General features: G+C 35.7%; 1 protein-coding gene across 1 annotated transcript in view; it reads right to left on the bottom strand.

Annotated features, from left to right (window-relative positions):
* The window catches only part of LOC145673750 (syntaxin-17-like), a 134,666-nt gene extending 117,366 nt beyond the window's left edge, over positions 1 to 17,300 (bottom strand). The window contains exon 1 of the mRNA XM_081743494.1: positions 16,997 to 17,300. Within this exon, the coding sequence (XP_081599620.1) occupies positions 16,997 to 17,122 (126 nt within the window). The 5' untranslated portion in view covers positions 17,123 to 17,300. The remainder of the gene's footprint in view (positions 1 to 16,996) is intronic.
* Positions 17,301 to 26,303: the final 9,003 nt, after the last annotated feature.

Genomic DNA, 26,303 nt, shown 5'->3' with positions numbered 1-26,303 from the left:
CATCGGGAGCACCTTTCCCATGTCCAGTTTAGGAATAGTTCCACGTAATATTCTTGCATTTTATAATTGATGTTGACAGGTAAGTAGCAAATATTTCAGCAACTTGTGCGGATTTTTTCCTTTCGTAATGTTCTCTTGATGACAGTCGCCACCTTTATCTCTTTATTCTTTACTCTCTTTCGGATAATGACAATATGCCTTTAATTTTTCTTCCTTCCTTCCTCTTTCTCCACCTTTCTCGTTCTCTCCTCTTGAACTCCTCATATTTAACAGCGTCATTCCTGATTACCAACCGACGTTTCTTTCCGGCTTCCCTCTTTTTTTCTAGCTTTTCCGTTTCACTTAATCGTTTTCTCCGCATTTTAAACTATGAAAAAAAAATGTAACTAATGTTACATCTTATAGACTATTACACAAGAAACATTTACAAACATAAGAAATTCATTGATATTGAAAGATTTTGATGAAGTTTTTTTTTTTTTTTTTTTTTCGTTCAACGCCTACGTACCGAATTTATTTTTTCGGAACTTTTAATAAACTTCTATTGGGACTCATATGTGATAAATAATGAGTTGGAAAAAGTTACAAATTAGTTAAGAAGAAATAATCCAATATCAATCAATCAAGAAAGAAAGAAAGGAAATAAACCAATAGCAATTAATATACGCACCTGCTTTCCACGCACAAAAATATTTTTCTTATAGCTTCTTTAAAAGCTTTTTATTGGTGCGCATAATACTTATAGATTGAGACGTGAATAGGTTAAAAACAGACACCATCCATCTTGACTTGACTGAAGTTTTACCTCCGGCTACCTGACAGCCGCAAAACTGAACTTTCGCGAAACACTCCTTAAATGGGCTGAGGACCCACCAGCCGGCCTAGAGTGTGAGTGAGTCCGCGTGTCGGCTCCTACGGCCGTTGTGATGGTCTGCGGGATCTGGTTTCAGTACATCTCTACTCAAATGAGTTTTTCAATTGCCTCACTGTGCGAGGTAAACACCATTAATTTTTGAGCTTCCACCGGGAAACAAACCCAGAACCACGCACAAAAGGCGAGCGTACTAGTCACTAGACCATAAACAAGCTTTATTTCTATCAATATGTTGAAAGAACAAATATTTGGAGGAGCATGAGCATAACAAACACTATAGGATTATCAACTCCGTGAACTTGTCTCAACAAAGTGGATTCCTTAGTTTTCAGATAGACATGGAGTTGAAAAAATTGAATAGAATTTATCTTTACCGGCACACTTTTTAACCAGTACATGTGAGAAATTGTGTACGAATTTTCTACGTTAAGGGGTAGATTTCTCAAGGGAAAGAAGGTATATACCATACAAATACATTCAGTAATAAATACCATGGTGTTGAGTAACAATACACGCACCTGCTCTCCACACCAAAATATTTTTTAACACATGCACACAACTTTTTGTTCTTCAGTGAAACATGTCTGCCTTGTCTTCTTGTGGGTGTTGCCAATGTGGACGACCATGCTATCTGTTGAGAACAATGACAATTTTTGCTCATGCCATGGAGTTGAGACGAAATAGAGGTGACAGAAACGAAGCATAGTCAAGCTCTCAAAAATAATCATTATAAAGGTTTACTTTTCATAAAACCGAAACATTGAAGTGTTCTCTTCCATTTAATTACCATTATAGTACTCGCGCCGAGTCGTGAAGCTTGACCTAGATCTACCGATTTCACCACCCAATAGAACGCGAGGGTGTGTTCCATTCGTCAACCCCCACCCATCACATTTTGTCATTGTCTTCTCTCGCGCTACACGGAAAACATCTCCCGAGAGTACAGTGTTGTCGGATTGGCGCCAAGTTCCGTTTTGTTAATTGCTTTTTTATTCGTTATATTTTCGTTGTTACTATTCATGTTACTGTTACCATTTTAGAATAATTGTTACACTGGTTAGTGTTGTGGGGTGTTATTATTGGTAATTTTTAAATACTTTTTCAAATATTAATTTACTATGTCTTCAAAGTTTGACAACATTGTTGGTGTATTTCAGCTGTTTGACGTTTCCCCAAGTGTGCGCTCAGGAAGCGGCTCCACGAATTGTACTGAAGTTTTCCGATTTGTTAGAGCTCAAGCAAAGTATTTCTATGATTGGCTTAGAGCCCAAGCTTCACGACTGGGTGCGAGTACTATAAATGATGTTTGATTTGCGACTTCAGTTGTAATTTATTGATTAAAATCAGTCAACTATACTCTGTGACAGCCCACGGTGTTGAGAAATCTGGGTAATAATTAATTTTTTACGTATGTTTCGTGTTATATTTGCAAACTGTTATACATGGCATACCTACTTTGTGACGTTTACTACACACACACACACACACACACACACACACAAAAATTCTTTCTAGTAGTAGTCTGAAGAAATGCCCGTGACAGAAAATTTCCCTCTTTCGTGGAATCACCCATACATAATTATGGGTGAACCTGAGTATATGTAAAAATGAATGAAACTTCATGCGCGAACTCCTGCTAGACCGCAGGACCGATTTTGATGAAGGGACTATTTGGCGGAGAGGTGCACTTCTTATGATTTAGTCGCGGAAAAGCCAGTACGGAAATGATGCATATATTTCTACACGATTGTACACGGTTTTCTACTCGAAATTGAAATAGTTTACATTCCTCTATTGTGAAGGTCTAATGTAACCTAACATAATTTAGTACACTTTGGTACATCCCTTTTGAACGGCATTTAACATCTCCCCCAAATCCACAAATAAGGTAAGTGTTTTATAGCATATACTATGTTTCGCTATTTTTGTTTATGTGCACAATCACCGTCGCTGACGTGTCTGCATCCTACGGACCCACACCCTCGCTGCCACGTGTACTTGCCGGCTGCGCCCCTGCCCTGATTCAATTAGATAGTATTCGTGCTTTTTCGTGGCCATCTGCCGAGAGTTGGTTACTGTCTTTTGCACACTAGCTCTCATCGCGTACGTACACTGCAGTTCTAAAGTAATTCTGCACAATAGAATGCAAGTCCACACCCCAATCGATTGCTCCGGATCCGGTACTTGAGCCAGAATCACAATCAAGTGATTTGGGGGGATAAACTAATAATACTCTTTTTTTCTTTATTTCGCGGAAAAGTTTACTCGCCTCTGTTTACAAGGGCCTACCTAACTAACCTAATTTAGTACATTTCTTACCTAATTTGAGATTTTGTTTTTCCATTTTTCCTGTGGTTTGGCGATACAGAACTAATGCCTAAAACAAAGATGGTTTTATGTATAAAAACGAATGTAACGATATCTGTCCACGGACTCTTAGATCCCTGCCCCAATTTCGAAGATTTTTGGTATATGAGTGGATCATGGCCTTACTTACGTGTTTATCATGTTCTTTGACTAAAATGTGTATCACAAAAGGGAAGCGGGTGTCAAAAGATTTACAAGTAATTGAGTATCTTATGATCCACATCCTTTCCTCAAATATTTTTCACAAACTTATTTCCCTCGTGAGAAGAATGGGCATTTCAGCTACTATAAATATACAGTGAAACCTCTTCTAACGGACACCTCCCGTAACGGACATATTTTGTAATCCCCAAACACTGTAATAGGAAAAAACATATTGGCAAACCTCTCTAAAGCGGACACTCTCTAGTACGGACACGGACAGTCTTCTCTGTCTTTTATAGTTATTATTTATCTACTATTACGGACACTTTCTCTAGAAACAAGTTGAAAAGTACAGTAAAAATACATTTTTAGTAATTCATGCATGCGTCACCAAGGAAGCATTATGACAGCATTTTGCCTTCTCAACTGTCTGCTTCCAATCCAGACGAAGCACCTCTGTTTAACGACACTCTCATGTCTTTTGCTTGCATCCCACTCAAACCCAGGCTGTTTTAGACACAAAAGTGATTGATAATTGTCCGCCGTTTGGAATGACATGCTATTCTACTAACCCGCTGGAATCTCTAACCAAACAAAAGACAAATTTGGTATTTTTTTGCCCGCGGGCACGTATATTGTCCCAAAAAAAAAGACACTACTGGACTGTAATTAAACACAAATTAAAGCGACATACTGAAAACGTAGTAAAGTGATAAGTGCAAAGTGCAGAGAACTATAACATCTTATTTTCATGTTATCCCTCGAACATAGAGTATTGGATGGCGGAGGATAATGCGGGTACAGTAACATTTTCGCAACATTCGTAAATTTATGATTCATGCAAAAATATTTGTTTCGAATTGCATATTACCTTGTTTACTCATTTACGTAAGAAAATATTGAAACCTCCCTAAGGCGGACACCTCTCTATAGCGGACAATTTTTTATTCCCCACGGCTGTCCGCTTTAGAGAGGTTTCACTGTAATATTAACCAGAATAATTGAAGGTGAGTGTAAAGGGTCGACTATCGCCAATAGATTGCAGCACGTTTCCCTATAGTCCCATTGTATTTCATATGAGCGACAATATTCACAAGAACTCAACCACATTCAACATTTCAATGTCCATACTTTCCCCCAAAAAAGAAACCGAATCATTAAACAGAGGGCAATTCGTGCATGCTTTAGTTGTATGTATACATATAAAAATTAAAATGACTATGCTTGTGATTTCATAACTCTTGAAACACCCGACCGATCTCGATCAAATTTTTCAACATAGATGAGGTTGGGGCCTGGGACTGATCCTTATCATTTCACTTTGACGGTACAACGTAGGGAAGGGGGAAGGAGGAGATATATAAAAATAAATAAAATTTAATAAATCTTGAAGCACGCAACAGATCTCGATCAAATTTGCCATATAGATGAGGTTCCGGCCTGGGATCCTTTGTATCATTTCACTTTGACGGTGCAACTTAGGGGAGCGGGAGATATATAAAAATGATCGAAAATGAGAGAGATACTAGTGTTAAATCCATAGTTTTTGGACTCGCTGAGATTAACAGTGACATTTCCGATCCCGTTTAAATCCAAATTCAGCTCCCCAAATTGGGAGATGGGGAAGATTTATAAAAATGATCGAAAATGACCATTATTAGTATCGAATCGATAGTTATGGCATTATTAAAGATATTTGGTTATTCCTCCTACACTATTTTATATTGAGAGAACATAACAAATACCTTCCGGTTATTTTTGTAACATTTTGATATTCCACTTACAGAAACATTAACTTGTACATATAGCAAGGAAATTATTGTATCAGCAGCTTACAAGAATATTCACCTTAACAAAATAAACAAATATTAATAATAATAAATACACTTTTTAAAATTTTATTTAGGAGTCATTTTGAGAGTATCGTTCCCACTACGAGGAAAATGAAATGAAATCCTTAAGTTTTACGCCCCACGGTTATGCCGGTTTGGCTAAAGGAGACGGTGATGATGAGAAATGAATGAAATGGTGGAATGAAGAAAGTGGGAGGAAACGGGAGAACCCCGAGAAAACCCACGAGCACGGTGTTTGTCCACCACAAAGTCCACACGGCGCGAGCTGGGATCGAACCAGGAACCCCAAGCATCGGAGGTGAACGCTCTACCACTGAGCCACCGCCACCCCCCCCCCCACTACGAGGAACCATCATCTTAAGTGCACAGGTGCACTAACGTAGTCTCCGTCTTCGTACACTACAATTCTTTTATAGGGTTGCCAACTAGACGGTGTTTCACCGGCTTGGCCGAAGACCGGTACAAACTCGTTACCAGCCTCTTTATGACCGGTATTTTGAAATCTGTAATCCAGAATAAAACACTGAACATCGAAATTCTTCAACAGTGCCTTTACGAATACAAATTTCCGTTGTATTATACATTAAGCGATACATTTTTCTTAATCTATGGCAGATTTCTTTCATTTATTTAACGTAAAATGTTTGATAACAAATAGATTTTTATTGTGAAACACTGTTTCAAATAGTAGAGACAGAAGTGTATAATTTGTCATAATTGTGCGGCTATAAATATAGCGATAAATAGTACAATTCCTTCACATGGAAGCGTCCGAACAGAGATACCCCGCACTTCATAGGGAATTCTCAGGGGGTCTTGGAATTTTTATTTTCCAGAGTTGGAAGCCCTACATACTAGGCACTGTATACCTGCACATTTGTGAGCTTGGATCTTTTGATGCATAGTAGAATCTTCTGGACACTGCATAAGAGTTTATCTTGTGCAAAAGGCGGGATAAACATATTTGGACACCTATTGGTAATCTGCACAGTAGTGGTACCTAGTAGACAAACATCTAACGTTTCGTGAATAGAAATGATAACTGGATTTTAGAATATAATCAATTAATAACTCTAGAGTCGGCTATGTTGAACAGACAACTGTCTGCTTTGTTACCCTCCAATCTGCAGGACTTAACTTATGATAAGTTGATCCTGGGAACCAAACCTGAAAGACAATGTAAGTGCTAGTTACTCTAAAGTGAAGCCCAAGTTTTAGATTTTATTGCTTTTCTTGGATACAAGCGTGTTTCGGAAATGAATTTTGTGGTTTTATACATTAGAGAAAATTCAAGGAATGGATATAATAATTACATACAAAAGATGCCAAGAAAGAGGACTACATTATAAGTGTTCTTATCTGTTACAATTCTAATTAAATAATTAGTAATGGTCATGCGACACAGATAGTTATTTGGGAATAGAATATTGAGTAATAATCCTACGAAAGGGAACAGCATTTTTAGTTACATGATATTCATAAACATGGAAACAGAAGAAATGAAAAAAATCTTAAAGTTTCACTTTTTAACGAAATAAAATTCACTATTAAAAAACCTGAATCACCGAAAAGTGTTAATCCTCTGCAAATTCACTTACAGTGAGAAAGAAGAAAAAAAAAAAAAAAAAAAAAAAAAAGACAAACAAAGAAGGGCCTCCGTGGTAACCTTCTTCCTGGGAGATAGAAATCCCACCAGATTCCACACACATTGACTATATTTACCTTTGTATTATGTGGTATTTTATTTATTATTATTATTATTATTTTAGAATCACTGACATTTTCCAATACATTGGCTATGATCCAAACAATGCGACTATGCAAGGGTGAGAAAAAAAGACTTAGTAGACTCACGTTTCAATAATAGAGACTGATGAAGACTTTACCCCCCCCCCCCCCCAAAGTTTTCTGCTGAAAAAAAGACTCCTTTCCTTCCCTTTGTGTACTAAATACAATTATAGATGCATTCCCCAAAAGTATCCCGACTCTATATTTCACTGCGAACGTTTCGGGGAAGAGTTTTTGTCTTCCTCAGCACGCAACTTTTCAAGTAATGAATGTTGCTTAGACGAACTTCAGCACTGTTGATTAACTTTTAGTATGTACTGTACAATAACTAATGCATTTCCAGTAGCAATGTTGTTATGAAATTATCCTTGTACTTTTATAGCTCCAATACCAAGTGAACCAAGCTTTATCCTGTAAAGCTAGTAATTAATAATTAAAAAAAAAAAAAAAAAAAAAAACATTGACTTGAAGTCTCGTTTGATCCACCCATGTTTAATTTTTTTCTTTCTTTTCGGGCTAAGAAAAACAGTATACCGTAAATCAAAAGTGTGCCACGAAGTCCTCGATATCTTCTGACCAACATATTTTAACACGTTGACTGCCACAGAAAAACCAGGTAAAATGTATCGTCGGGCCAGTTTTTATTGGAGGAAATTATGTGTCAAAATGATCAAATAATTTATGGGAAAAATAACTTTCAGAAGCCAGAAACCAAATGTGGATACGAACAATTTCCTGAAGCCGTAAAATATATATCATCACTTAAATCTATGTGCTTGTGCATCACCTGTAATTCACACGGCTTCAAATACAAACATGCAAAGCCTGTGAATCACATATGATGCACAGGCTTTATCAGCTACGTACAAACGTATTGGCACAGGCTACGTACAAACGGCTCCGCAAAGTAAGGCCGCTGTGAATCATCGGTGATGCACATGGCAGTCAATGTGTTAAATCAGTGTTTCTAAAGTCTCAAGCATCCTCATTACCTTTAGCCCGTACAATAGAATTGCTTGAAATGTATTCCTAAATTCATGAAATCGTATTTACAGGGTACAGGTTCGTTTAGAATTTCGTTAGAAGTTTGTAGGTTAGTCAACAGTAGGGGACAACAGCAACAAAATAACTAAATAAATAAATAACATAAAAATTAAAAATAATATAACACTGTGTGCGTACAAATTCTGGAAACAGACACATTCATATATATGCATACATATTTAGTAGGAACGAAATTTTTCACTAAATTCGGTGTGTAAACGAACACAACAGTAAATCCAAAAATCATATCCGTATGCAAGAATTCCGGGTAACAAAAACTCAAAACTCGTTACACCACATAGCAATAAAACTATATAATAAACTACTAAAATCTGTGAAACAAATATCAAATTTGCAGTTTAACATTTATTTTAAATTATTGTAATATAATCACCTATTTTGCAGCTTAGAGGAGTATTTTAATCACACTTTTTTTTTATATAAGAAAAATTAAAATTTACTTTCTGTGTCGAGCAAATACGTACAAACGGCAGTTATTGAGGCGTTTTGTATTACGTGACGAAGATATCAACTCAGAGTTCCTAAGACGGATATATAATTGAATACATATATTACTCCAATTGTACTTGCTTGAAGTTCCTACTACATTCAGTAAGTCAGGTTTACTAACCTGGGAGGTCCAATGTTGCCACCTCATTAACGTTCTCATTATGGGAGGACAGGGAAGAAGAGCAAATGAATTCCAACCGTGCTAAGCATAAATTATTTAATTACCAGAGTACAGGAATAGTCATAGCTGAGGAACACTAATTAATAATACCCACCTGTTGCGATTCTTCCACACGTCTGGAAACAAATACTCGATTGTTTTTCCGCATTACTTTCACAATAGAATGCTCGGGACGCACACGATCCTCAGAAGAAAAAAAACCCTCTTGTACACAACGAACACTTCCTTGCGTTTTCCTGACATTTCAAGTGTTGCCAACATCCAACCAATACCCTCTACCGCCAGGTGCCAAGCTACCAGCATCTCTCGCCACGCCCGAAAGGTCTGGGTATTTATTTTCATCTTTCCTTGCATAAAACGATACAAATACTACTTTTTTCCACCTACTGACAGGACGGTCGGGACACGCCCCCAAAAAGGGGACTACCCCGGTCAAAACACGACGTATGGTCGCTCTAATCAATAGTGATGTAGTTTGCCTAGCAATGTTCGCTTTCGAAAGGAAATAACTTTGCACCGAAATGTCCACGGTGAAACGTAGAATCTGGATATTTTATTCTAAGGCCATCGTAACCTGAGCTCTGACAGATCTAACATCGTGTAAGTTGACGACAGTGTTGTGAACTGTCATAGCAAGAAGAATCAAAGCGACCACTTGACAGAACGATGAAGGAATCGAATTACTTCATCACTGATTGAATCAGATTATAAGTTGAAATATTTACAAACTAGATATTTAAAAAAATAATCGTACTTCACTTTACTCCTTAACATTCCAGCACAACGTAGTGCCACTAGGCCTAACGTTATTGAAACAATAATGACTTTATTTTTTCTTTTTCCACTTATTGACACAACTCTGTTCTTTTGACAAGTTTGCTATGTAAATAGAAGTGGGGTTACATAGAACAACAACCGGTCCACCTCCCTGTCGCCGCAGGGAGTAGACTTTCGTGGAATTGAAAGCGAAGAGGGTAGCGAATCTGTACGGCTCTTTTAAAGTTCAAAACCAATGAACAGGGTTTGAAAAAACCCAGGTATTTTTGAAAAAGCCCAATCCACCTGGGCCCATATGGGTTTTTTCAAAATATATCAATGTCTTTGGGGTAAAAGTGTTAAAATTTTATTTGTATTTCAAGACTGTCATTGTCGCAACTTGCAACAATATTCTGTTCACTACTGTTTTGAAAACCTGGGCGCCATTTTGAAATTTTACATTGAATCGCCCAGAAAATCTACACGGCAAATTTAGAACGTCTTGCCTCTATACTCAAAATTTAAACTTAAAAGTCCGAAAATTGCATCCTGTAGCGTAGATACCCTCTAGCTGAAAAATGGCCGCCATTTTGAAATTTTACGTTGGATGGCCGCCAAAATATATATACAGCTAATTTAGAGTGTCTCGTGCCTCTACTCTGAAAATTTATATTCAAAAGACCCAAAATTGCGCCTTGTAGTGTGGATACCCGCTATTTTGAAAACAAAATTGCCGACACTTTTAAAATTTTACATTGGTATACCGCCAAAATCTATACAGGAAATTTAATGTGTCTCGTGCTTGTACCCTGAAAATTTAAGACCGAAAGTTGTAGCCTGTAATGCGTGTGTGGTACAGGCAGACAAACGAACAAGTGTAGATCAAGTCATCCCAGGAGCCTTAGTAACGTTCGCCAAATATGAATATCAAATATATTAAAACAAAGATATCATTCATGGCAAATATTTTACAACGTAAAATAAATGATTTTGTTTTTGAAGTTCACTTTCGATACTTTGCGCGTTCAATTACGGGAATTTCCCTATTACTAGCAAGACTGTTCTTTCCTGAAAATGAATTTAAAACAATTAACACAGTGATAATTCACATTTTATAAAGTAAGTGTTTCAAACTGCCTTAAATGAAATTAAATATCTTCCAGCTTAAAATAAATAGTTTTATTGTTGAAATATTCAGTTCCGATGCTTTGTGCATTCAGTTGCGGGAATTTCCCGAGCACTTCTTTCACGACATGTTTTCCCCGAAAATGTAGCTTTCTTTACTGTACATCGACACTTCCACTAGCACGGAAGTTTGAATTCAGCACTTGAAATAGTAGGGCTACATTGTCTTCGGAACTCCGAGCATTAAGCTTCATAAAACTGACAAGAATTTTTTACGCTATTGCTGGTGTTGATTCTACAGAATGCTTATTTGAAGAGTAGTAAGTAATGACGGAACTACACTACTGTTGTTAGAAAACAAAATTTTACGTAAGAATACTTGTGTTACCATCAAATGTATGAAATAATACAAATGTATTTGCATATTTACTGCTGGTACAGGCACCTATGGCCTTAAACTTGTCAAATGTATGAGGGATAACATCCCCCGGCGTCGCCGAGTTGGCGAGCACACTATTCACGGAAAATATTTTCTAAAATATAAAATTGCATATTTTACTTCAAGTAGGTTATGAACACAATCCATACATTAATTTGTTCTGTAATTATCTCTAGCTAAAGTAAGTTTTTTTTTTTTTTTTTTTAATCCGTTCAATGCATTCAGAACTTTTAGGTATAACGTTGAATGTTTTTGTATACTTTAACATAGAAGCATCTAATTCGCCTAGTGATGAGCGCAAGTTTTGGTCTTGCAGTTTTTGCAAGAGTCTTGCATGCAAGACCAAGACCAAGATCAGGAATCCCGATGCAAGACCAAGACCAAGACCAAGGGGTGCAAGACCAAGACCATACCTGCAAGACTAAGACTCTTACGCAAGAGTCTTGCACAAGTACTGATACTACTTACTTTTTTAGATAGATGTAAAACGGAAGGTAAAAAATCATTACTTGAATTTTTTAGCTTCAGTAAAAATTTTGCTAGAGTGAATGTGTTCCCAGTAGCAATGCTGTCCATGTTGAATAGAGCTGCCCCTGTAGTATATAGGTCCGGTATGTTTTTTTCTGAATTGGTTGTTCCCGTTTTCTGTAGTTATTACTCGTTATCAAACTACACAGGTGTCATTCTAATCAAAGCTTGTTGCACACAAAGAAACACATCATTGGTGCTCAATTACGATGCATTCCTGCGTCTAGAAGATGACCGGGAGCATAATATGAATTGTTACAACGTATAAGAAGTTCAGTGTCTGATTTACTTTGGTCATCATTTGATTCATTTACGGCAGCCCATGATTGGATTTTGGGAAATCATACGAAGAATAGTTGTGTCCATAAGAAGCGGATAAGCAAAAAGTAAACTAAAACATGTTATGGCCGCAGCGGGTCAGTGGTAGAGCGTTTGCCTCTTGTGTACGGGGTCCCTTGTTCGATCCTATATTGCGCCATGTCAGCTTTTTGGTGGACAAACACCGTGCACGTGGGTTTTCTTGAGTCCTCCCGTTTCATCCTACTTTCTTCATTCCACCATTTTATTCATTTCTCATAATCACCGTCTCCCTTAGCCTCGGGACTTTAAACTAAACGGCATGACAAACATCTTGGAATTTGAAGGCGGCGCTCCAAGTTCCCTTTAAATGCGGCTAACAAATGAGAGGCCAGCGGTATAGCCACGTTTATTTCGTACACATCCACGTCTATCCTCTGCCACCTGATCGCGCTGTAGTTCGTCTGCTTAGCCATAGCTACACCTGTTAGCACTCGGCAACGTCGAGTCAAAGCTTGCGTTTTATTAGTTTAGCTGAAATGCCAAGATGTTTGTCACAGGCTTTAGATATATTGTTTCATTTCAAAACACGTTCGTGGTGTTCCTCTTCCAAAACTATAGAGAAATGTAGTATTGAACATCAGTAATTCCGTACAACACAGGTGCCGACTACATGGGTATGGCCTTGGCTCCGAGGCTTAAGCATACGTAGGAAATTTTTAATGTGTGCTCATATCGAATTGTGCTTAATATCGAAATAAATTTTCATGACATTGACAAAAACTTAGTGCATGTGACCACAAGTTTGATTTTATGGTCGGATGCTTATACGTTGAATAATGGTTTATCAGTATAACATTTAGTCTCCTTAGGTATACGGCACATCGAGGATTGAGCGATATAACATTATACGACAATAAATAACCCATATTCACAAGTGAGAGTGATTTTGTACAATTACTTCAAATAACTTGGAGTTTGATGCCGTTATTTTGTATTGGAGGCTACATGTGTCTTGTAGTCACATGACCAAAGTATGATCACCTAAAATTTCACCATCACATTGCAACTAATAACAATATTATAACCATCTTACTGAATGCTCCTTGTACTACTTGTACCTTGTGTGAGGCAGGTACTCAACTGAGATCAATTTAGCACCTAAAAGATGATGAATTCTCATAGCAGGGGACCAAATGTATAAATCTAGGAATAATGAATTGTTGAGAAAACTGTTTCATTACTTGGGGGGCGCGGTGGCTCAGTGGTAGAGCGTTCACCTCTGGTGCTTGGGGTCCCGGGTTCGATCCCAGCCCCCGCCAAGTGAACTTTGTGGTGGACAAACACCGTGCTCGTGGGTTTTCTCGGGGTACTCCCGTTTCCTCCCACTTTCTTCATTCCACCATTTCACTCATCTCTCATTATCACCGTCTCCTTTAGTCTAACCGGCATAACCGTGGGACGTAAAACTCAAAGATTTCATTTCATTTTTTTTTTGTTTCATTACTTCTGGCCCTAATTCGATATAGTGAAAAAACAAAACAATATTCATGTAGTGTTATTATGTAGTACGTACGAATAAAGGAAATTGCGAGCAAGTTTTCTTTCTTTTCCCAATAGTTTGTCGTTAAAATGGTAATTTTATGGTTAAAGGAGTGCCTATGGAAAAGAACTGTGTAAGAGTAACACTTCAACCATTTCAACGCCGGAATATTTCTATGCAATATAAATAATGTACATAATAAGCATTACACATATCAATGCATTACAACTATTGTACGAAGTAACATTACTGTTTACATGTCTAACTACAAACGTCTAGTTTACTAACCCAATGTACCCTAGTCTACACTATTAAGCTTCCCTCCCCTACTCTAGTTTACTAACCAACCCTATCCTAGCATACTTTACCTACTAACCTACATTACTTAACTTCAACAATCTTGTCCCCTAAATAATAGTTGTCATGACACATCAGTTTGCACGCAATGATCTGAGCATGCATCAGGAAAATAACAGTAAAGAATCTATTAGAGAATCATCTGAAGCAAGGAAAGTGAAGGATTTTGTTCTTTTAATTTGAAGGACTATTGCAAATCAGAACGCTTTTTTCTGCTCCAGAACTTGGTTTCCTAATGACTAAAACACATTTATTTTCGTACTATTCCATTTTATGGGGGAATACTTATGAGATGTGAATTCCCTCTAGCAGGAAACGTGCTCTTACTTGCTTAAGCATCTCCTGAGGGAGGAGTTGCATTAATAGGTGCAAAGTGATTTTACAAGGGCTGCGTATAAATACAGTCTGTGGATATATGGCATAAAAACTAGTGGATAAAGCACAAAATAAATAAATAAAACTCAAACCAACTTGTATTTAAGTGCCGGAGAGTAGGTAAATGAGCACAAGAAACACGTAAAATTCACAGCAAAGAAATGGTAAATCAGTTATGTTTTTGCTGAAATCATCCGAAAGAAACAACTTCAATCTGCTATTTTGAAATGTTAAATATTTCTTGTGCCTCGCTGGTACTATTTTAAGTGGAAGCATACTAACGTCAGACATTAGGGTGCAATGAGGCAATTAGTACCCTGCATTATAAGATGGCAGTCCGATACGACGAAAGTAATATTTCGACCTTCAGTTTTGTAACGACATACGTTGGTAAGGAACAGGAGTTACTAGGTTTTGTCGAGAGGCAAAGATTGTTGAAACTGAGCGGAAAGTCTGAAAAATGTAGAAGGGCTTTAAAAATAAAAAATAAAGACAGCCACATACTATGAAGGCAATTAACCGAACCCATTGCTATTAGCGACATCTACATTTGCGCGTACACACAACATCGCAAACACACCTGCTCATTACGGTCGCACTCACGTGCAACCGCGCGCACCCAGCAGCTTTGTCCTGTTTGTCTCGGATAGATAGCACTCATGTCTTTTAGTGACTACATACGGTACCAAAGTTGGTTTCTGTGTTTTACACTGTAGTTTTATGGCGTATGTCCTTTTGTAATTTTTTCCCAAAACGGTAAAGCATCCCTAAATTGAATCTGTACCCAGGAACGCAACTTCTTTCTTGAGAAACACTATCTAAGTTAATGAAAGTGAATTTTCTGATAAATAAAAAATTTTAACTATATTAAACCCAAGAACTGGCATTTATTCCGAAGTTGATCGTCCGCCTGGTTTTCGAGAAAAAGCGTAATAACCGCTACAAAAATTTAAAAATCATCAATCTGTAGGACCACTTTAAAAGGATATAATACAGTACGGTAGGGTCAGGTTAGCTTAGGGACCCATCTTGCTAAAATTTACAATATGTGAGGCTTCATCTCTGCATGAAGATACCAACTGAGGCGTCTCTCTACACCTGCAGCCATGTTCAGAATATATATGCTTATTACTTTCCACAATCCAACCTTGTGGTAACCTTGCGCGGTTGCTAAATAGTTCCATGTTTAAACCGTTTATAAAGAAAAATAAACATAGTTTACACTCGACTAACCTGCCGCAGATGGTGGTTCTTGGTAAAACCCATATGACCCTATTTAAACGTTGTATTACAACTTCTCCGTACTTTATTACACCTTACCTACAATTACAACTTTACACTTCACTGTTAATCACAAATATTAATTATCTTCATCCTTCCATTGCTCTTTCCTATATACATATGCATCCACTTAGTATTACTACGCAAAATGTGTACCCTCAAACTGCTAAGTGTTGCAAATTACGCACTCCTCAGAAATTAATAGGTATTACGTCAAGCATTGCGATACTTGCATTATCAGTTTGCACCCCTCTTCAAATAGCACTTTCTTTCGTCATGCCTATCTTATTGCGTATTATGTGGTACAGAGCACACTTTGCATGTCCTACTTCTATCTTATTATACATTTAATGTGTAATATCCGGAATTTTTGATTATATTTACAACCCTAATGCAGAATCAAATACAGAAGCGCCTCCGTGGATTTTACTAATTTATGCCCCTATTAGAGGGGATATCACACATTTCGCCCAGACATTTATCTCAGATGCAAATAACCTCTTACTAGTTTTCGCTCTAAATTTATGCATTTTCCTCCATTACAACAGCATATACATCCTACCTTAGTTAATAATATTACAGTGGGTTTGAAACACTGTCATATTATGCTCTACTGCCTGTCAACCTCATATCATTCCGCGAATTCATACAATCCAGATTTTAGCTTCAGTTTTCTGGCTCAAAATTTAACCTATACTGATGACAATTACCTTTTTTCGGGCAAACTTCACAATACACGCACCAGCTGCACATCGATAAGTAGGGCTCTTTAAAAGGATATAGTGGAGTAGGGTAAGATAGAGTAGAGTTGGTAGGAATAACTAGGGTTAGGGGTAGGAACAGGTTGACTTAAGGTTGGGAAGTTGGATCCATTTCCATAAAATTAATAGACCGTAACTTCTCGTTTCTGAGTGAGTATACCACCTGGAGCGAACACCCTATTTTCTTATTCTCATGCTGAAATTTCGTCTGATTCCGTTGCTTTCCCGTTAATTTAATATTTTGGGGCTGCGATCTGCGGCAGTTAACCCTCCACGCTCTCCTTACACATTATCAAGCACAAAAACGGTCCAATGGTATAAAAACACATTCCTTGTGTGTTGCACAGCTATGTGACACTTCTATAATCACTTTCTACACTGCCTTCACATAACACTCCACTCCACCATGCCATCGTTATAGAGTACTAGCTGGTAAAAAGAATGGCTTTGAATTTCACAGTTCTATCTTATTATACTTGTCTGAGGTAAAATCCCGATATATTTTGTTTACTTAAGCAAACCTATTGTGAAATTTAATAACGTTACTCATGAGTAGATTTTACCAGTTTACGCCGCCACAAAATGGGATAACACAATCGATTGATTCGAGAACTTTGTAGGAATATTTGCAGAGATTTCTTTCCCAACATACGGTTTTAAGTGCAAGGGATTGGGCAGAATAAATCCTGCAATATTCGAATTAGGTAACAGAAAAGCAGTAACAATGAGAGTAGTCAAAAAATATACATACTTATTATTGAAAAATCACTTACCCTCTCCGTGTTGACTACTTGCTGATCTAATATTGCTAAAATCGTTGGGACTGTTGTTTCAGCGAAGCGTTTTACAGTGTTTCCTACAGCGCTAAAACGCAGCTTTGGCCATTCTTCTCTTTCCATCTTCACAACAGCAAATATCACAGGTTCAAAGTCCAAACGAATTGATCTATCTGCTAAAACAATTTTCGTAAAGAAGGGTAACAATTTCGAAAATTTCGCAAATAGCGAAATTAAGTTAAACAAATTCTTTATATAGCAGCACAACTGCTGAAGTTTGAACTGAAACAAACAAAAGAAGGTAAACAAGCATGTGAAAAAAATGAAAAGCGATATTTCGCTAACGGCCACTGTTGCCAGTCCGTTATGTGTGCAATGTTTATTCAATAATTTATATCTCCACCCAAATTCACTATCGGATTGATGAACATAACGCAAAATTACAGGTTCTCTTTGTGATATTAGGCTAGTTTTAGACGGAAGCATTTATCGTAGCATTTCTTGTAGCAGGTGTGCTGCCAGAAATTTAGTATAATATTCCATGGCATCAAAAGTATATGGTGCTTTTAAACGGTAGCATTTTGATAAGTATCTGTCGTGACGTAGCAAACAAATCACTGAAGAAGAGCACAATTATGGCTCCCAAATAAAGCGTGAGGTAGCTAAAACTATAGTAATTGTAACAACAGTTCTCGACGATCATATTAAAAAACGAAAATCACAAAGAAGTATGTGAGCAAAGAGCATCCCTACTCCAACTCATTTTTCTTTACCAGCGGCGTAGCATAAGAGAACGCCGGTATGCCCGGCATCCCCTGTTAATAAGAAAAAGTACGTATTTCATTATATATAAATTGTTTGCTTGTAATTATCACAATTATTTCCACTGCAATCTTCTGGCGCGCTCTCTCGACTTTGACAAGAGGAACCTACGCATGCGCGTCGCTCAGATGCACATTTTCTGTCTTTCCCCCTGTCGTATGCTATTTTCCTCGGGCTTCCAGGCCTACTGAAAGCATCGGGGTTTTCGTCTGCTTTCTGTTGAATGCGCATGCGCAATACTTCCCTTCTCACTCCTCCTCATCCCTTGCAACCCAACATTTGCTTTAGATATACGCTGGCATATTCAAGTATTTCCAACTGTATATATTTTGAACTAAGCTATAGTTTCTGAACAGAACGTACGAGTCCTAATATAAAGGAAATAGAACAAAATGGAAATGGTTAGTTCAACGCATTTTTGAAGCATGCCGCTTATGTAAATAATAGTATTAAAATAGTTTTGCCTTAATCACAACTAAATGCATCGTAATTGTAATCTTCATCGTAAAGGAGCTCAAAGACACAGGCATAAATATAAAGCATTCTGTAGAATTACGATCATCGATCTGGTAGGACAAGAGAGCCACCACTCCCCGTCACTCGCAAAGATTGTGCCAGGGCCCTTCAGTCACTGGCACAAATCTCGGGGACATAATAGGAACATGTTCCCTACAATCTTGTCCACCCCCCCAATAATCCGATTTGAGATTGTGATGATGATTTCTATCGGACTGCCACAAAGGAGACTGATGTCCTTTGACTTGTTCCATTTTTAAAAAAGAATCGTATTCTTTAATATTTCATTGTCATTAATTATTAGTAGTCTATTTTAAACTATTTGTTTAATTCCTGTAACAATTCCTATAATGCTATTGTGGTAATCATAATTTTGCTCAGATAAGAGTATTGTTGCGCCAAATATAGGCCTGATTGATTTTCTTTCATAGTTTTGGGGAAGTCATTATTTGTATTGTTATAAAACAAATATCCTAAAATTTTAATGTGGATCATTGTGGATGCGTAAGTAGAAACATGTCAATTATTATTATGCATATATTCAAATTTCAGAATGTGCTCACGGCACTGAGTTGTAATAATGATATGTACGACTATTTCATCTACATCATTTGGTATATAATATACGAGTACAACAGGTTTACCTCAGGAATCTGATTCATCTACTGTAATATGAGTCTCTTCTCCCCTCCCCCCCAATAAGCCTTAAAATGTACCCTCCTGCCGATGTTATAGACAACTCTGCTTCCCTAATCCTTCACAGCATTTTTTCAACTTCATAAATATTCTGAACATCGTTAAAAAAGGAAAGGATTATGGGAACAGTATTACCCATCCCACGAACGTTGAAGACAGATTTGCGCCCTTGACTTCAGTATCTGGATACAGAAACAGGCCCCCAGAGTTGGTTTAAGTGCTTTGTATTTACATCTTCAAATGAAATATATATTCAATCAGGCCCATATTCACCAACGGGCGTCTGAGTTCCGGACCCAAGATGACAAATTTCTAGGGGCGTTATTATTATTTTTTTTTTTTGAAAGAAGGAGATTGACGTGTGGTATGTGGAGAAAAAAGAAATGAAGGGAACGATACTGGAAACAATGTTCATCCAAAAGTGGGGCCTAGTTTTCTCGTCACAACGGTAGTAGCAAGAAGGAGCTGAGACAATTGGTTTTTAAATTCTAACGTAATCCACGCATTCGCTTCTCTATGCCCCACTAGACCTCCAATTAGGTGGGCTTCCTCCTAAATTTTGTATAACCCTATATTTCTATTCGGAATAGCTATGTATTGCTGCTTGCAGTAGTACTATATCGCACAAATGACTAACTTTGGCATCCCCCTTTCGGAATATCACGCTACGCTACTGTTCTTTACTATAATTCAATTTCCCACACAAAGAAAGAGCAAGGATATTTGACACTAGATCTTTCACTTCTTTTTAACACACCATGGCGCTGCAATCGGACCAGAAATGCTGGGGAAAATGCTACGAAATAGAGCAGCTTCTATCGACAAGAAATGCCATAGAATATGCCATGGCATGGGAAATGCTATAGCATTTGCTACTTTACACGGTAGGATATCGATTATACGATTTTTGCTACGAGAAATGCTACGATAGATGCTTCCGTCTAAAACTAGCCAGTAGGGATATAGGAATATCGGACCAAAAAGGGGATGCTAGAGACAAAGAACGTTAGTATTCGTAACAGAGACTTCTTGTGTAACTGTCACATAAATTGGTGCTTTCTAGGATTATTACAATAGAAGATACTGAAACTTGAAAGTGACATATAGGTTTTGGTGAATACTGTAGTTGTATGGGGCAGAAAAGAGTATTTTGAAAACGTCACATAACTTAGTTACATGTATTTAGAAACAGCGGAAATGTTGATAATACATTATTGTTAAAAGGACAGCTAAATGATAGCTAAGGATGGTGGGAGGTTGAGAAAATGTAAGAGAATCCTTTGAGGACAAGTAAAGAAGGGAATATAGGCAGCTGTAATGTATTTGGGTGGTCCAGGTTGTCGGAGAGTTGAAGTGTAATGTCCTTTTTTGAGTAAAGAACTTCTTTTAATTGGGGCTGTAACTTGTACCCTATGGAGAATGAAAAGATGTGGAAAAAAATAGCACTCATTATTGTGAAGGACAGAGATTTTTAGAAACAGCTGGTTAAATGTTACATGTCAGTTTGTGAAAGTTATTGGAATGGAAAGCGAAACCCACATACTGTTGGACTAGACATAGGATTGGGGGGCGAAATGTAATATCCTTTTTGTGAGCAAAGGGCCGCTTTTAATTGGCGTGCGACTTGTTACGCATTTGTTAAGAAACTTGCCATCTAGAGGCAGAGGGAGACTGTCCATTGTTACCTGAGTTTGAAAGGGGATAAAGAATGAATGAAATGTGTACGTAAGGCAACTTTCCCTTTTTGCTTTTGGAAGAAGTCTTGAAAGAAGATTTCTTCAAGATATTTTTTGCATAAATGATTTTATCCTTTTAAAAACTAGTTTAATGAATTAATTATTTATCAATATTAATGAGATGGTAATGAATATTAATGAACTGGTAACGAAAGGGGTTAGAAAGAATGATTTTTCTTGTTTTTCGTATATTTTAGAGGTATATTGGGATATATGTAATATAGAGTAGTACATATTGTATATAAATGTATTAGAAATTGTGGGAGGAAACGGATGCAAGTCTAAGAAACGTATTTTATGTATTGATATGGTATTTTGAGTAGCTGATATGGGATTTTAGCATAGAATATCATCTTTTGGATACTGTATGGGTCTAATGGTGTAGGAAGCTTAGACGAATGACAAATTTCATGTATGTAAGAGTATATGAATATATGAATATATGATTAGTTTGTAAGTGGGTACATGTATGCATGTATATTGGTTCTGATATCTGGACAGGAATATATGTATTATATTGTAGACATATTATCTTTCGTTTTCATGTAAGTGTTTTAAGCTTGTGTTGTTGGGTTGCGTAGCTTTAGGGGCTATGGTAGTACGGATAGCTCGTACCTCTTGGTTTGTATTGTAGGGTTATATATTATGACTTTATATTCAAGTAGCCATATTTTAACGTAATGTAGAGCTGTATATGTTGTTTTGGTAATATGCTAGGTGAATGCAAACGCTTGAAGTGTTTGTATTGTAGGCTCATATATTGTGACTCCTTATGTATATAAGTGTTTTAGATTACCTTGAATAGCATGTTATTATGTATATATTGTAATTTTTACGTACGTAGATGCTTGTTAGACATGTCCTAGTGGTATTTTAAGCACAAAGGATATCACTGTGGTATAAGCCATTTACTTATAGATATCTTTTAACTACAGTATTGTAATGACATATATTGGTACTTTCACTTACTTTTAAGATGCTTGTTTACCTTGTAGAAGACATTTTTAAACGATTAGAAAATGATTGAGTTGAATTAACGAAAAGGAATAATTTGATTGTTGAGAACAATGACGTATGCAGAATATGATTATGCGGGCGGCTTATTAAGAGTAAGTTGAAATTGTAAGTGAATATGATTATATTTTTTTAGCTATTTAGCGTTACTTTAAAGATATTTTTAGCCACTTGAAAGGAGGAAAAATTAGGTTTTGAGTAAAATATACGCCTTTGTAATGCTACATTATAGTGTTATGGGTACTACTGCAAAGCATATGTAAATTATACAAATTTTAAAACGTTGTTTCTTTCCTAAGAGAAAATGTCCTCTTGTATGTTTGAAGGACGTACGGAAACTGTATAGGAACAAATAAAATATGTCGGGAAAAAAAACACGGGAAGCGACAAAATATTTTTGTCGGTAAACGTATGAGGCGTTGCCGTTTCTACAAATAACACTAGACCGGTAACTTTTGATGTTAAATGCAGAAAAGCCTGTATAGTACTGATAATCATGGCTATATAGATGGCGCTGATGGGAAAAGACTAAGATTTTTCCGTATTATCATTTTAAATGATCATAACTGGTAAACTGTTGATCGTAGGACAAAATGGACTACAGAAATCGATTTATCAGGTCAAAAACTATATAGAAAGACACCCTACACGATAAACTTGAACATTTTTTTCGAATTGTTACAAGGGAAGGTCGGAAAGTAAGTTTTGTGGCATTACGTTTTTTACGGTAAACTATTGGGCGTAGAAAGAAAAGAAAGATATTTTCTTGAAGCTTATAACTTAAGGAACACTACTATATAGGTTGGAACAATGTAACTTTAAAATAAAAATTTAATGATCATAACTCGTAAACTATTGATCGTAGGACAAAATGGACTACAGAAATTGATTTGTCATGTTAAAAACTATATAGAAAGACACCTTACACTATAAAATTAAACAATTTTTTCGGGGGTAACATGAGCGCCGACAGAATTTTTATATTGGGGTAGGTTAGAATGTATTTTTTGCTTTTTTAAGGCAAACTATTGGTCGTAGAAAGTAAAGAAAGATATTTTATTGAAGCTTAGGACGTAACGAACACTAATATACAGGTTAGAACATTGTAACTTTAAAATAAAAATTTAATTAATTTGCATAAACAATATGGCGTCGATTTTTTTGAAACTTTGGAAATATGCTTATTAGAGGATATATTTTTATATGAATAGATAAAATGAATGATATTACTAAAATAATTACCATTTTTGCGCGTTTTTACCCCCGCGTGGTATTTGCGCCCGGAAAAAGGATTTTGCGACGCGGGACGCGTAAAATATTACCGCCCGGAAACTGCGTAGGGTATTGCCGGTTATAAAAACAAACAACACTCGGTAACTTGCTATGGTACATGTACACACACGCACAGTTTTATACACACTAATGTGAATGTTGTGTGCACAGACGGCGCTGTTTAAAGAAACAAACATGGGAAAATCAATGAACAAGGGTAAATTGTTATAAAGAAATAATAGAACTATACAATACAATGTAGGAAAATTTTAAACAAGAGAATAATAAAAAGAGTAACCTCACAGGTGTATGCTTTAAAAAGAAGAAGAATAATTTACATGCCGAACAATGGTAGACTGTTATAAAAGATAATAGAAGTATACAATACGTTGGAGGAAGAATTTTTAAATAAAAGAAGAGAATAATAAAAGAGAAACCTTGCAGCTGTATGCTTTAAAGAATAATAATAAAAGAAAAACCTTGGAAAATCACTAAACAAGGGACGTTTGTTATAAAGAATAATAGAAGTATACAACACATTGTAGGAAAAATTTTAAATAAAAGAAAGAGAATAATAAAAGAGAAACCTTGCAACTGTATGCTTTAAAAATAATAAGAGAGAAACCTTGGAACCTTGTTAAAGAATACTACATTGTTATAAAGAAAAAGAAAAGAATAATAGCTTATGTTGATGTCATGGGAAGCTGCATTGTACAATAGATGAAATGTTTATGAAAAGACTTTTAACCGGGTGGCGGATGCCGGAAACGCGAATGAGGCGCGGGAAGAGGCAGGGCGCGAATGGCCGGGCGCGAATGGCCGGGCGCGAACGGTAAATGAAATGTGGGGGCGGATGGTAATAAACTTGAAAATGAAGTAAAAGAGAGGATGATTTAGAATTTTAAAAGAAGACAATAGTATTTACCTTGAACGTATATATGAAAAGAATTTTGGGATTTTTTTTGTTAGTGTAAAGAATGTTTTTACGTTTTTGTATTGTGTTAATGACATGTTTAAATATTGTTTTGAAAAGGAATAGGTGACTTGTATGAACTTGATGGTATTGGTGGACGCCATTTTGTTTGTTTGAATTGCTTAAATAGGGAGTTTTGGAAAATGTTGTATGTATTTTAGCTATGGCTGCTATGCAGAAAGAAGATTTCGTGTACGCGGATGAAGAGACGTTTTGTCCGCCATGTGTGGAGAATAAGCCGAAGACCGAGAATAGCGAGTTATCGGTAAACGACAGAGCAGACTCTTCAGATAGTGTGAAACTATTTATTTATCATCATCTTCTTCTTCGGATGATGATACTGATATTGAAGAAGATGAAGAATTTGTGCCAGGATCACCATCCTTATTACCACGAACGGTACGATTTTGTAGATTACATTGTACGTGTGGAAATTTTAAAGTGGACAGAAAGTGCATTTTAAATGCTATTAAAAACTGGGAAACAAATAAAATTTTAATTTGTAGTGGTTGTTTTGAAAGTGTTAACAATCAAATGGCCGATAAATGTTTATTTATGACTGAAGAAGAATTGGTGGAAAGAGCCATATCAACTTTAATAGAAATAGAAATTGAAGAATTGTTTTATACATATGCTAAATCGCATATAATTGGCATATGTACACAAGAGATGTTTTACGAATTGTATTATGATTTGGTTGAAGAAACGGACAAGACATTTTTAACTAAAGTGTTTGATATTTTTAGAATGAAAGACAGAAAACATGTGTGAACTGATCTACAGATGTAAAGTGAATTTTGTGTTTGTGTAAATAGTGTAAAGACATACAAAAAGTGAAACAACAATTTATGCTTTAAACTTTTGACTATGTATGTATGCATATTATGTATTCCGAAAATAATTTTTGTGTATCATGTAGTGAAGAACATATAAGTGAAGTTTGTGTTTTAAAAGCTATAAGTGCATACTTACGCTTTAATAATATTTTTTGTGAACAATGTTTGATGCATCTTAAAGATCAATGTTTATTTTTTATGATATTGGAACTTTTGCTGTAGAACATTTATGCAACAACACAACTCTTATAGATTTATTTGTGTTTGAAATGTTTGAAGCTCGTTATTAATTCTGTAAGTGTTTCCATTTGATGTTTTCTATTTTACACTTTTTATTTTGCTTTTCAGTATACAATATTATATGTATTACTAACTGTATATGTCTATGTGTACATGTTTTATCTTTTATGTTTTCAATATACATTTGTCAGTATTTTTATTACTATGTAATATGTGATTTCAACTTTTTAACTTATTGCATTTGTAGTACATGTTTACTAAGAAATCTTTTTTTCACTACTGTTATACTTGTAGGGAAATATCAAAATAAACTGTTAACGAAAATATCATTAGCATAAACCAAAAACGTTCATAATAGTTTCTCGTAAACTTTTTGTAAACATTGTTTCTTATTTTTTCATTATTAGTTTATATGTATTTAATTTATTTTTACGAATCGGTTCTTTTTTCATTCATTCTTTCGCTTCATTAAAAAGTCATTGTAAAAAAACATGTCCTAAGAATATCTGCGTATACTAAAGAAAAAACTCCATGTTAAAATTTCTTGTTATCATATTAAAGTATAAATATAAACTACAATTTCATTTTAAATTATCAAAATAAACTAAACATTAATTCCTTTCTTTTTTCCTTACAAAGTTTTTCTATGTATGTATTTCAAACATGATTATTTTATTCTCTCTTATATATTTTTCTTCTTTACAAATGATATTTCATTTTTTATAGTACACCTAATGTAATAAAATTATATTAAAATAATTATGTAGTTTGGTTTTATGTACAATTACAAAGTGAAAACACTTATGTAAAACATTACAAAATAAATTCCAATGTGTGTAAAATTACAACTAAATACGTTTGCACATAACATTACAAACTATTTTTGTATACAGAAATTACACAGTATATATTTAAAAAAATGAAAATAAAAAATACTTTTATAGAAATAATATTTTTATTTTTCACATAATTTAAAACTGATTACATATAAATAAAATTGTTGCACAGTATATAATATAAATAAATATGTAATGTTATATTCTATTTTAATTTTAAATTCAAGTACATGTAAACAATTTCGTCATACTAAAATTTTTCTCTTTCAATTATGATAAGTATTTTACAATACAAAATTTATTGTATTTACATTGTATAACTTTTAGTTCGTTTACTTATTTCACTAACACATAAAACAAATT

Source organism: Thermobia domestica, chromosome 17, assembly GCF_964235325.1.
Source record: "Thermobia domestica chromosome 17, izTheDome1.hap1.1, whole genome shotgun sequence".
NCBI lineage: Eukaryota > Metazoa > Arthropoda > Insecta > Zygentoma > Lepismatidae > Thermobia > Thermobia domestica.
This window is presented reverse-complemented; position numbering and strand designations above follow the sequence as displayed.